Source organism: Clinocottus analis, unplaced genomic scaffold (assembly GCF_023055335.1).
Source record: "Clinocottus analis isolate CAN_PGR_092001 unplaced genomic scaffold, fCliAna1.0.p SCAF_59, whole genome shotgun sequence".
NCBI lineage: Eukaryota > Metazoa > Chordata > Actinopteri > Perciformes > Cottidae > Clinocottus > Clinocottus analis.
The window spans coordinates 371,629-385,205 of NW_027176217.1; the positions used below are offsets into that span (position 1 = coordinate 371,629).

Here is a 13,577-nt window from a genome sequence, read left to right on the forward strand (position 1 = left end):
CTCTGTTATCGTTGTATAGTTTTGACTGGATGTTTCTATAGTTTTAACTTTCCTTTATTCTCCAATAATGTTGCATTTGATGAGCGTGTTCAAAGTAAAAGGTCCTGCGGCGCTCTGCTCGTCACGTTAATGCAGCTCCTTCAAAATAAAGTTCACAGGAAACAATTTAGTTTTGTTTATGAAAAGATGAAGAATACTTTAATAAGTGCAACAGGACACATCATAACCATAAAGATGATGTATGAACCAATACTGCATATACGGGGCTCTTGAGCTCATGGAAAACCTGGAACAGCCTGGAGTTTTAAAAAGGTCATTTCAAGGCCTGGAAAAGTCCTTGAAAAAAAAAAAAAGCCCAAAGTGTAGTAAACGCCAAGTAAATGTAGTTTAAAGTCATACTAAAGTGTTTAGAGTTGTGTTATAGTGTTTAAAGTCATGTCATAGTGTTTAAAGTCATGTCATAGTGTTTAAAGTCGTGTTATAGTGTTTAAAGTCGTGTCATAGTGTTTAAAGTCATGGTGTTTAAAGTCATGTCATAGTGTTTAAAGTCGTGTTATAGTGTTTAAAGTCGTGTCATAGTGTTTAAAGTCGTGTCATAGTGTTTAAAGTCGTGTACCTGTCTGGGCGTGCCCCGTGTGTCCTGCAGGCTGGTCCGGGAGGTGACGGGCGTGAACGTGAACATGCGTGTGGGCATCCACAGCGGCCGCGTGCACTGCGGCGTGCTGGGACTCAGGAAGTGGCAGTTTGACGTCTGGTCCAACGACGTCACGCTGGCCAATCAGATGGAGGCCGGCGGCCAGGCGGGGTCGGTCTCTCTCTCTCTCTCTCTCTCTCTCTCTCTCTCTCTCTCTCTCTCTCTCTCTCTCTCTCTCTCTCTCTCTCTCTCTCTCTCAGAGAGCTGCAGGGTTCCAACGTGCGGCGGCGGCTAAAACATTGGCGTGTTTGTCGTTTCCAGGCGCATCCACATCACCAAGGCAACACTGAACTACCTGAACGGGGACTACGACGTGGAGGACGGCGCCGGAGGGGAGAGAAACGCCTACCTGAAGACACACAACATAGAAACCTACCTCATTGTGGACTGCAGTCAGAAGAGGGTACGAGCACACGCCCCTTACTGCAGCGTGGACACGCCCCTTACTGCAGCGTGGACACGCCCCTTACTGCAGCGTGGACACGCCCCTTACTGCAGCGTGGACACGCCCCTTACTGCAGCGTGGACACGCCCCTTACTGCAGCGTGGACACGCCCCTTACCGCAGCGTGGACACGCCCCTTACTGCAGCGTGGACACGCCCCTTACTGCAGCGTGGACACGCCCCTTACTGCAGCGTGGACACGCCCCTTACTGCAGCGTAGACACGCCCCCTAACTGCACCGTGGACTCTCATATCTCTGGTGTCTCTCTCTCTCTCTCTCTTTCCCTCTCTCTCTCTCTCTCTCTCTCTCTCTCTCTCTCTCTCTCTCTCTCTCTCTGTCTCTCTCTCTCTGTCTCTCTCTCTCTCTCTCTCTCTCTCTCTCTCTCTCTCTCTCTCTCTCTCTCTCAGAAAGAGGAGAAGGCGTTGATCGCTAAGATGAACCGTCAGAGGACGAACTCGGTGACGCATCACAGCGGCCACTGGACCGACCGGCCGTTCTACAACCACCTGGGAGGCAACCAGGTGTCCAAGGAGATGAAGAGGATGGTGAGGAAGAGGAGGGGGCGTTTCTATTATTCTGTCCACCCAGATGGAGCTGAATATGATTCATGACCAGAAGTTTCTGTCTTTCTTTGAAGCCAAAAAGACACATATTTGTTAAATTAAAATAATATTTGTTGTTAAAATAAACTATAATAATCAATCATCAATGCACTAATCAGATTGATTGATGATGGTTAGCTTCAGCAGATGCTACGTGCAGTAGCTAGGTGCAGAAGCTACGTGCAGAAGCTAGGTGCAGCGCTCTGTGTGTCCACCAGAGGGCGCCAGAGCACTGCTTAGCGTCACCTGGAGTTGAGTCTTGTTATTGAAACGTAACCTGAGCGTCACTGTGTCCTGTCAAAGAAACAAGACACAATGAAACACTTTAAAAGAGCAGAACCATCAAAACCATCTCATGACCTTCATCCCTGAGAAAGATAAAAGCTGAAATTAAACACATTTACTAAATATAACAACATTAAAAGACCAAAATATTTATTTTTTTTAAACTGATCCCAAAAGCTATACCATGAAACATAACATGCATACAAAACACATACAAAATATGCATCAAAGCTCATTGAAAGTACCAAAAGAAAAACCCAGAGCAGGACCTCACAACCTGCTTCATCAGGAAACGCCTCCTGATGACATCACAGTTATAGAAACAGTCCCTCACTCAGCTCCTGATGACATCACAGTTATAGAAACAGTCCCTCACTCACCTCCTGATGACATCACAGTTATAGAAACAGTCCCTCACTCACCTCCTGATGACATCACAGTTATAGAAACAGTCCCTCGCTCACCTCCTGATGACATCACAGTTATAGAAACAGTCCCTCGCTCAGCTCCTGATGACATCACAGTTATAGTCCCCTCGCAGGATCGACCTCCAGCGTCCAGTGTGAGTACAACATCCCTCCTTTCAGATCCGCTCACGTCCAGGAAAACCCTCCAGAGGTCACATGAAGGTCAACGACCCCGCAGGAGGGCATCGTGAGTCCAAATACCAGATTCACCATCGTTGACACCCGCGAGACCGACGAGCGGACCCGGTTCTGCAGACCCGGTTCTGCTGAGCCGGTCCTGTTCCGATTCTGCAGAAGTCAGAGGGATGGTGTACGCCCTGTGCAGAGGGACGCAGATAAAAAAAAAAAAAAAACGAAAGTATCAAAATAAAAACTGAAAGCAAACATTTTTTTAAAAAAGAGAAAAAATTGTTTGGTGGTATTTAAAAAAACATATTTAAATTTTTTTTTTTTTTTCATATTTCAAGCGAACTCCAACATTTTTTTACATTTTTAAACAATCAAACTTTTATTATTTATTTTTCCTCTTTATTTTTTTAAATTTTTTTTATTGTATATTGATTTATTTCAGATTTTTATATTTTGCTTCAAACTTTTTTCAATTTAAATTGTCACTTTTAGTTGTGCACATATCAGGATCTGTCGGTTAGATGAAGCCAACGCCGCCTCGTCTTCCTCTGCTGCAGCGTCTCTGCGTGGACGCTCGTGCGTACTGAGACTCACGTCACATGACCACACTGTGAAGGCATGAGGTCACCGCAGGAAGCAACATGGCGGAGCACGCCATCCCCACGAGGCCCCGCCCACTGCCGGCACATACTGTACCCTCACACCCGACATCGTTCTGCTTCAGGGTCGTTCTGCACATTCTATGTGGGAATAGAAAGACAAATAATAATAATAATAACAATAATAATAGTAGTAATAATAATAATAATAATAATAATAATAATAATAGTAGTTTGCTTAATGTTCATTGTTTTTAATTTCACCTAAAAAATAATGACTTTTTCATTAAAGTACAAAATAAACCTTAAAAAACACTTTCTCTCTTTTCTTTTAGGGATTTGAAGACCCCAAAGACAAGTGAGTGACTGCTTCCTGTTCCTAGTGACTGCTTCCTGTCTCCTAGTGACTGCTTCCTGTTGCCTAGTATCTGCTTCCTGTTGTTGTTGTGAATATATATATATATATATATATATATATGCACAAATACATACTATAGTTGTATGTAATATTTGTTTAAATTGTAATAAAGACCAAAATAACCCCAGAATCGATGAATATTTGAGTGTAGTTGAAGCAGTCAGAGTATTGATCGTCAGTGATCGGCTGTTGGATCTGAAGGTTTGAATGAGTCACGAGGCTCTCATCTCTGTCATCAGGCATTTCAGTTTCAGGAACGCTGCGGAGAACCTGAACCCGGAGGACGAGGTGGACGAGTTCCTCGGCCGCGCCATCGACGCCCGGAGCATCGACCGCCTGCGCTCAGAACACGTGAAGAAGTTCCTGCTCACCTTCAGGGAGCCGGACCTGGAGAAGAAGGTGAGGACACACACGTACATATTTATATACACACACACACACACACACACACACACACACACACACACACACACACACACACACACACACACACACACACACATAATCTCCCCCTCAGTGCTCCTCACTAACTGTGGCTCCTCCCCCTCAGTGCTCCTCACTAACTGTAGCTCCTCCCCCTCAGTGCTCCTCACTAACTGTGGCTCCTCCCCCTCAGTGCTCCTCACTAACTGTGGCTCCTCCCCCTCAGTGCTCCTCACTAACCGTGGCTCCTCCCCCTCAGTGTTCCTCACTAACTGTGGCTCCTCCCCCTCAGTGTTCCTCACTAACTGTGGCTCCTCCCCCTCAGTGCTCCTCACTAACTGTGGCTCCTCCCCCTCAGTGTTCCTCACTAACTGTGGCTCCTCCCCCTCAGTGCTCCTCACTAACTGTGGCTCCTCCCCCTCAGTACTCCAGGCAGGTGGACTCTCGGTTCGGGGCCTACGTGTCCTGCGCCTCGCTCGTGTTTCTCTTCATCTGCTGCATCCAGATCGTCATCGTTCCAACGTGAGTCGACGCCATCCGACTAAACAACGAGGGGACTTGATTTAAAATGATGCATTATGGGTATTTGAGTAGCGGGCTGGACACAGGAGAAAGTGCATATTCACTGTGTGATCATCTATAATTAATACATATTATAACCTGAGTATAACCTGTGTGGTTGTTCATAATATAATAATATCATGTTCTCTTTGTTCTGCAGCTCCGGCGTGATGGTCGGCTTCTTCTCGTCCTGCCTCGTGGTGCTGATGGCCGTCATGGTGGTCTCCACGGTGTACTGCTGCTACGGGGTGAGAACAGAGTGCTGCTGCTCACTGATTAAAAAGACACTGATTACATCTCAGTGCACCAATCAATCGATCGATCGATCCATCAGTGAGGTTAATAAACCGTAACTGTAGGTAACGTCATTGTTTCGTGGTCTAAAAGCTCTTCTTCACGGCTTCCTGTAAAGCGTCTGCCTCGTCCAATCAGGAGGCTGCAGGGTGTTTATTGATCACATGCCCCGCCCCCCTCCCAGCTCTGCCCCGCCCCCCTGCAGAGCCTCTCCAGGAGGATCGTCCAGTCCAGACTGAACAGCACGCTGGTGGGCGTCTTCACCATCATCGTGGTCTTCCTCTCTGCCTTCATCAACATCGTGAGTTCGGCTGAATCCACCACACAGATGTTTGAATGGAGAACCTGGAAAAGTTTCAGGCCTACTTCCAGGCCTGGAAAAGCCCTTGAAAAAAAGTCCTTGAAAAAATATAATCCCTAGAGTTGTTTAAAAGTCCTGTAAATGTGTATTATTCATGTGTTCATGAGTTCATTTACTCTGAGTTATAAATATTGAATCTGCTTTTAATAGAAAGAGGCTCAAAATATCAGCAGCATACATACAGGCATCTATAGAAATGTTTATATCTATATCCTCGTGACCTTTGACCCCTCTGATGTGACCTTTGACCCCTCTGACGTGTCCTCCTGACCTTTGACCCCTCTGACGTGTCCATGTGACCTTTGACCCCTCCTACGTGACCTTTGACCCCTCTGGTGTGTCCCTGTGACCTTTGACCCCTCTGACGTGACCTCCTGACCTTTGACCCCTCTGACGTGTCCTTGTGACCTTTGACCCCTCTGATGTGTCCCTGTGACCGTTGACCCCTCTGACGTGACCTTTGACCCCTCTGACGTGTCCTCGTGACCTTTGACCCCTCTGATGCGTCCTCGTGACCTTTGACCCCTGCAGTTCACCTGCAGCAGCCTGGACCTGCGGCGCTGCATCCGGGCGCAGCTGAACGTCAGCGTGGCGACGGCCTGCCACGCCCGGCTGCTCAACTACAGCCTGGACTCGCAGCCCGGGCCCTGCGTGGGCGACGCCCTCTTCTGCAGCCTACCTGAGGTACAGGTGCGCCCTGTTCTCCGGGTTGCTTTCGCTTCACAGGGTTTTATTTGTGTGGTCCTGGTCCTTGACCCTGGTCCTTGACCTTGACCCTGGTCCTGGTCCTGGTCCTTGGCCCTCGCCAAGGACCAGGACCTTGACCCTGGTGCTTATGCTTGACCTTGACCCTGGTCCTTGACCTTGACCCTGGTCCTTGTCCGCAGTACTTCTCGTCCTGCGTGCTGCTCAGCCTGCTGGCCTGCTCCGTGTTCCTGCAGATCAGCAGCATGGGGAAACTCTTCCTCATGCTCTTCATCGAGCTGCTGTACCTGCTCGTCATGCAGGTCCCCAAAGTCAGCCTGTTCGACAACCAGGACCTGCTGGTGACGGCCAACGCCATCGGGCCCGGGTGAGAGAGAGAGAGAGAGAGAGAGTGTGTGTGTGTGTGTGTGTGTGTGTGTGTGTGTGTGTGTGTGTGTGTGTGTGTGTAATCTTTGACCCTGTGCAGATGTTCTAACAGCTGATTGTCTCTCCTCTGTTCCTCCCCTTCGCAGGCAGAATGTGACAAGGTGAGAACTCACCTTCATCACCTTCATCACCTCATTAACTAGCAGCATCATCACCTTGATCACCTCATTAACTAGCAGCATCATCACCTTCATCACCTCATTAACTAGCAGCATCATCACCTTGATCACCTCATTAACTAGCAGCATCATCACCTTCATCACCTCATTAACTAGCAGCATCATCACCTTCATCACCTCATTAACTAGCAGCATCATCACCTTCATCACCTCATTAACTAGCAGCATCATCACCTTCATCACCTCATTAACTAGCAGCATCATCACCTTCATCACCTCATTAACTAGCAGCATCATCACCTTCATCACCTCATTAACTAGCGGCATCATTATCTGACTCTAATGAGCTGCAGGCAACAGATGCTAACGCTAATGAGCTAATGTTTAGATTTATTGTGTCACCGTGCTTCAGCAGAGTTCATCCTTATTCTGTAGGACTGAAAACCTTATGTGTGTGTGTGTGTGTGTGTGTGTGTGTGTGTGTGTGTGTATGTGTGTGTGGGTGTGTGTGTGTGTGTGTGTGTGTGTGTGTGGGTGTGTGTGTGTGTGTGTGTGTGTGTGGGTGTGTGTGTGTGTGTGTGTGTGTGCTGACCTCCAGCTGTGACGTGGACACTAAGGTTCCTCTGAAGATCGTGACCCCGGTGGTCATCACCGTCTTCGTTCTGGCTCTCTACCTTCACGCCCAGCAGGTGGAGTCTACAGCCAGACTGGACTTCCTCTGGAAGCTGCAGGTGTGTGTGTGTGTGTGTGTGTGTGTGTGTGTGTGTGTGTGTGTGTGTGTGTGTGTGTGTGTGTGGATGATGGAGCTGCAGCATCAGCAGCCGTTGGGCTCGTCCTCTGCAGCAGCAGCAGCATCTGTCCCCAACATGACGCCATGTTTTATTTCCCCATGTTTTAACGTCTGCTTCCTGCACCGGTTCCCCCGACAGGCCACGGAGGAGAAGGAGGAGATGGAGGAGCTGCAGGCCTACAACCGCCGCCTGCTGCACAACATCCTGCCCAAAGACGTGGCCGCCCACTTCCTGCAGCGCGAGCGCCGCAACGACGAGCTCTACTACCAGTCGTGCGAGTGCGTGGCGGTCATGTTCGCCAGCATCAGCAACTTCTCCGAGTTCTACGTGGAGCTGGAGGCCAACAACGAGGGCGTGGAGTGTCTGCGGCTGCTCAACGAGATCATCGCCGACTTCGACGAGGCGAGACGCTGCACGGACACACGACCGCTGCAGGGATGAGCATCCAGTCTGAGACTCACCCAGAGCCCTTTAAGTCCAGGAGTCGCTCTCTTTCATGTCCGCTCTGCTCTGCACCGACTGCAGAGCTGCAGCTTCTGGACCCTGTCTGCAGTTACACAATATTTATAAACCAACATATGGATTAAATGCAGGCTTTAGACGTCTCTAGAAAGGTTCAGGTCTCCCTCTCGCCTCCCAAACAAAGAACAGCTGAGTCACTCAGAGACGTGCGTCACACGTGCAGTACAGGGCCTTTCCATGCCAAGACACACCGTGCAATAGTTAGAGACATCTTTCAAAAATAGAAAATATGCAAATATTTGGTAAAATATGGTTCACAAATTAAGAATGCGTTCTCCTTGGATCCCGAACATTTAGGAAAGCAAAGAAATCTGAACGTATTCCTCTGGTCTGTCAAAGCTAAACGTCAGAGAATCATAACTGAAGACGCTCCGGTTGTATATATAGATGTATATACCCATACATATACATATAGATGTATATATCCATACATACACATATAGATGTATATACCCATACATATACATATAGATGTATATACCCATACATACACATATAGATGTATATATCCATACATACACATATAGATGTATATATCCATACATACACATATAGATGTATATATCCATACATATACATATAGATGTATATATCCATACATACACATATAGATGTATATATCCATACATACACATATAGATGTATATATCCATACATACACATATAGATGTATATATCCATACATACACATATAGATGTATATATCCATACATATACCCATACATATACATGTATACATACATATATAGATATACATGTATATTTGCATGGATGAATAACAGTCGGACTCGTTTCCCTCCAGATCATCAGTGAGGATCAGTTCCGCCAGCTGGAGAAGATCAAGACCATCGGCTCCACCTACATGGCGGCCTCCGGCCTCAACGACTCCACCTACGACAAGGCCGGCCGCTCGCACATCCGCGCGCTGGCGGACTACGCCATGAGGATGATGGACCAGATGAAGTACATCAACGAGCACTCCTTCAACAACTTCAAGATGAAGATAGGTGAGAAGGAGCGGTTCAGACTGGCAGGTTCCTGCAGTCTGGACCCTGGAGCGGGCCTGGAGTTTAGAAATGCTTGTTCCCAGTTTATCACTTTTCCATGTTCACACACAGATTTCACTTCACGCTTGCTCATGAAAATATAGTTTAAAGTCTTGGAAATGTGTTTAAACGTCATGTAAGTCCACTGGTCAGCATGTGTACGACCTCTGTGAATGAGAAGGACCTGACTTTGATGATTTGATGAAGTGAAAGCAGGTATTGAGCATGAAGTCTGACCCCTGACCTCTCTGACCTCTGACCTCTCTGACCTGTGACCTCACTGACCCCTGACCTCTCTGACCTCTGACCTCTCTCTGACCCCTGACCTCTGTGGCTCTCAGGTCTCAACATCGGCCCCGTGGTCGCCGGCGTCATCGGCGCCCGGAAGCCTCAGTACGACATCTGGGGCAACACGGTGAACGTGGCGAGCCGCATGGACAGCACCGGCGTGCCGGAGAGGATCCAGGTGACGCTGCACGTTCTGCTCCTCACCAGTACTGATCAATACTCACCAGTACTGATCAATACTCACCAGTACTGATCAATACTCACCAGTACTGATCAATACTCACCAATACTCATCAATACTCATCAATATTCAATACAGCAGCAAACTCGAGACATCACAAGAGAAAACAAAGTGTTATAAATAAATAGTATTAATAGTCTGAAGTCTTTTTAGAGTTCATGCACATTCTTGACCTCGTTGTCGTGGCGCTGGCGGCTGGATTAAGAAATAGAAAAAATAAATGCCTATTCAATTCAAAGAATGTTAATTAAAAACGTTCATATTGGTTTTGCTCCGTCAGATGTGAACTCATTAAATATTAATAACTTCCAAGCTGCTTTGAACTCAGACAGAAGCTTTAATTTCATCTTCTGAGAAAAGCAAACACGCACCAGAGCGTCCTGATGGAGCAGCGACCAGCAGAGAACCTGCAGACAGAACCATGCAGACCAGAACCATGCAGACCAGAACCCGCTGGGTTCTAAGAGCTTCTCCTCCGCTGAAAACACCTCACACACGACATGCTGTTCTCCTGGTGTCCACTAGGGGCATCACTGCTGTATTATAGAGATAATACATGCTGTTCTCCTGGTGTCCACTAGAGGCATCACTGCTGTATTATAGAGATAATACATGTTGTTCTCCTGGTGTCCACTAGGGGCATCACTGCTGTATTACAGAGATAATACATGTTGTTCTCCTGGTGTCCACTAGGGGCATCACTGCTGTATTATAGAGATAATACATGCTGTTCTCCTGGTGTCCACTAGGGGCATCACTGCTGTACAGAGATAATACATGCTGTTCTCCTGGTGTCCACTAGGGGCATCACTGCTGTATTATAGAGATAATACATGTTGTTCTCCTGGTGTCCACTAGAGGCATCACTGCTGTATTATAGAGATAATACATGTTGTTCTCCTGGTGTCCACTAGAGGCATCACTGCTGTATTATAGAGATAATACATGTTGTTCTCCTGGTGTCCACTAGAGGCATCACTGCTGTATTATAGAGATAATACATGTTGTTCTCCTGGTGTCCACTAGAGGCATCACTGCTGTATTATAGAGATAATACATGTTGTTCTCCTGGTGTCCACTAGAGGCATCACTGCTGTATTATAGAGATAATACATGTTGACAAATGAGGTGAAGCAAAGAAAACTCACTGTTCCTCACTCTGGCCCTCCATCTTGTCCCTCCATCTTGTCCCTCCATCTTGTCCCTCCATCTTGCTCCACCCTCTTGCCCCGCCCTCAGGTGACGGCGGACATGTACCAGGTGCTGAGCTCCTACAACTACACACTGGAATACCGAGGTCTGGTCACGGTCAAGGGCAAAGGAGAGATGATGACCTACTTCCTCACCAGTGGACCCCCGAGCAGTTAACCTCTGACCTCCGCTCCGTGAGGGATGGACTCACCGGGGGGGAGGGGCCTCCGACGGACCTCTGGCCGCTCACGGAGACGGACTTCTCCCGCGGCCGAGTCCTTTCTTAAACTTGAGGCCACATTGAGGACGCATGAGGAGACTCCTCCCACAGCTCAGCCCGCGGGGGGGGGGGGGGGGCAACCCGCCGGCCTGAACCTGAGACCAAAGATGTCCGATCGGAGCGAGCAGACAGACGTTGTTGCCTCTTTGTCCCGAAGTGGAAGGAAACGCTCTCGAAGAAATGAGCTTTGCTTCCATCAGATTTTTCAGAGGCTTCAAGCGGACAAACGCGGCCTGAAGCCGCCTCCTCTCTGCTGAAGTAGAGCTGTGTGTGTTTATGATTTAATGTGCGTGTGTTGAAACACACCTTGTTTGTCCGTGTGGTCGTGGTACACGTTACGAATCCCTGAAGGAACTCTCCGTCCTCGTCTCCAAAGTCCCTCAGAGACGAGTTCATTTTGTACGAACGAGAGGAAAACCTTCTCGCCGGACGCGTAAAGTCACTCCTGAACGCTGCGGTATCGTCACTTAGGAAGGCAGCAGTATTGAAGCAGAGGAAGATGGCGGTATTGTCACAAAGGAAGATGGCGGTATCGTCATGAAGGAAGATGGCGGTATCCTGATAAAGGAAGATGGCGGTATCCTGAAAAAGGAAGATGGCGGTATCCTGATAAAGGAAGATGGCGGTATCGTCACAAAGGAAGATGGCGGTATCGTCATAAAGGAAGATGGCGGTATCCTGATAAAGGAAGATGGCGGTATCCTGATAAAGGAAGATGGCGGTATCGTCATAAAGGAAGATGGCGGTATCCTGAAAAAGGAAGATGGCGGTATCCTGATAAAGGAAGATGGCGGTATCCTGATAAAGGAAGATGGCGGTATCCTGAAAAAGGAAGATGGCGGTATCGTCATAAAGGAAGATGGCGGTATCCTGAAAAAGGAAGATGGCGGTATCGTCATAAAGGAAGATGGCGGTATCGTCATAAAGGAAGATGGCGGTATCCTGATAAAGGAAGATGGCGGTATCGTCATAAAGGAAGATGGCGGTATCGTCAGCGTACAAACACACAACCACAAAGGAGGATGTCAAAGAAGAGCTTTTTCTAATCTTCGACATTTTGTATTTTGACTTAAACACACCAAACCCTGTCAGATATTTTCTGATTCTATATTTTGTACATTAATATATTAGAGAGCTCTCTACGAACACCGACGTGTATTCAGACGTGCATTACTGTATCACCCTCATGATGGGATGTCAGAGGTCCTGCTGTTAGCGTAGCGCCACAGCTAATGTACCGCTTAGCTCACACGCAGACCCCTCTCACCGCTTTTTTCCCGCTCTTTCCTTGTCCCCAAATCGAGCGGTTTTCGATCTGCAGGAAGGCCGACGAGAGGACGAAGCGATCGCCCCCCCCTTGCTCAATCAGATGGTACGACCCAATGAATGTCCGACGCTCTCCGACGAGGCCTTTACATGAACTCTCCATCCTGCTGACGGGCCGCGAGCCCAACGTGTCTCTGGTCTGCTGCTCGTTCTGTTTCCTTCAGCGATCCTCTCGTCTCCTTGTCTCCACATCAGACAGCTGGCTCTGTTTGTCCTGGCCCAGTCACAGAAACCAGTCAGTGAACCAGTCAGTGAACCAGTCAGTGAACCAGTCAGTGAACCAGTCAGTGAACCAGTCACTGAACCAGTCAGTAAACATCTGGACTTTTTTTTTTTTTTGTCAAAGTTTTCATCAAGTTTCTCTTTGTTTCTTCAGATAAAAACGTTCAGTTGAAGTAAAAGCTACTGAAACCGCTTTTATCTTTAATGTTTAATACACATTATGTCCCAAAATTACAGTTTTACACGACGTTAAAAACCTAAAATAGAAAAAAAAGACAATTAGACACACACACACACATATATATATATATATATATATATATATATATATATATATATATATATATATATATATATATATATATATATATATATATACATATATCTCATATGCCAATCAGAGCTCCTGCTGGACTTTAAAAAGTTACATTTAAGAGCAATTTATAAAAATAATTTTGCTTTTTCCATTTTATAAATTATATTATTATTATTGAGTCAGAATTAAGAAGAAAAAAAATATTTTTCAATAATACAAATTCAAAATAATTTACCATAGCTTTTAAAAGTTTAAAGATTTATAAAGTTTTCTACTCGGCAACATGTTAGACTCATGAATTCATTGAAGATTATGGCCTTTTCCTATGATATCAGAACAATAATACATATATGACATGTGTATATATATATATTTATATATTAGCAGCACATTGTTCCCAGAGAGAAACTTGTTATTAGTTATTTTGTCCAAACGTTTTCTGCTCTAACTCCGTGAGATGGACCCAACGTTGTTTTCTGGTGCCGTCCTGCAGGAACATGAATTATTGATCATATCTGGCGCTCCACAGCCTCCGTGTCACATGACCAGCAGAGACCGTCCTCCAGGTTGGTTTTGTTGTCTTGCCAAACACTTTGCTTCTTTTTTTTACCGTCAAATAAACTGCGATGTCTCACAGCTGTGACGTCTGGGTCTGTTTCATATTCCAGCTCCAGATTATGATTCTATGTTCAGATAATCCACCAGCAGGTGGCAGCAGCGTCACTCGATGGATCCTTCATCTTCATCATCACTTCATTTATGACGAGGGAGGCGAGCTAAATGCTAATCTGCTGATTATCTCCACGACCGTTGCGTGCTTTATTAT

The 13,577-nt window shown here is 46.7% G+C and overlaps 1 protein-coding gene across 1 annotated transcript in view; it reads left to right on the forward strand.

The window, feature by feature from the left end:
• The window catches only part of adcy5 (adenylate cyclase 5), a 46,471-nt gene extending 33,717 nt beyond the window's left edge, over positions 1–12,754 (forward strand). The window contains exons 6-21 of the mRNA XM_068602069.1: positions 647–805; positions 956–1,097; positions 1,547–1,684; positions 3,557–3,579; positions 3,879–4,038; positions 4,487–4,584; positions 4,784–4,871; positions 5,102–5,218; positions 5,810–5,962; positions 6,166–6,350; positions 6,496–6,510; positions 7,127–7,259; positions 7,458–7,721; positions 8,644–8,848; positions 9,229–9,353; positions 10,656–12,754. Coding sequence (XP_068458170.1) covers positions 647–805; positions 956–1,097; positions 1,547–1,684; positions 3,557–3,579; positions 3,879–4,038; positions 4,487–4,584; positions 4,784–4,871; positions 5,102–5,218; positions 5,810–5,962; positions 6,166–6,350; positions 6,496–6,510; positions 7,127–7,259; positions 7,458–7,721; positions 8,644–8,848; positions 9,229–9,353; positions 10,656–10,784 — 2,134 coding nt within the window. The 3' untranslated portion in view covers positions 10,785–12,754. The remainder of the gene's footprint in view (positions 1–646; positions 806–955; positions 1,098–1,546; positions 1,685–3,556; positions 3,580–3,878; positions 4,039–4,486; positions 4,585–4,783; positions 4,872–5,101; positions 5,219–5,809; positions 5,963–6,165; positions 6,351–6,495; positions 6,511–7,126; positions 7,260–7,457; positions 7,722–8,643; positions 8,849–9,228; positions 9,354–10,655) is intronic.
• The last annotated feature ends 823 nt before the right edge of the window (positions 12,755–13,577 follow it).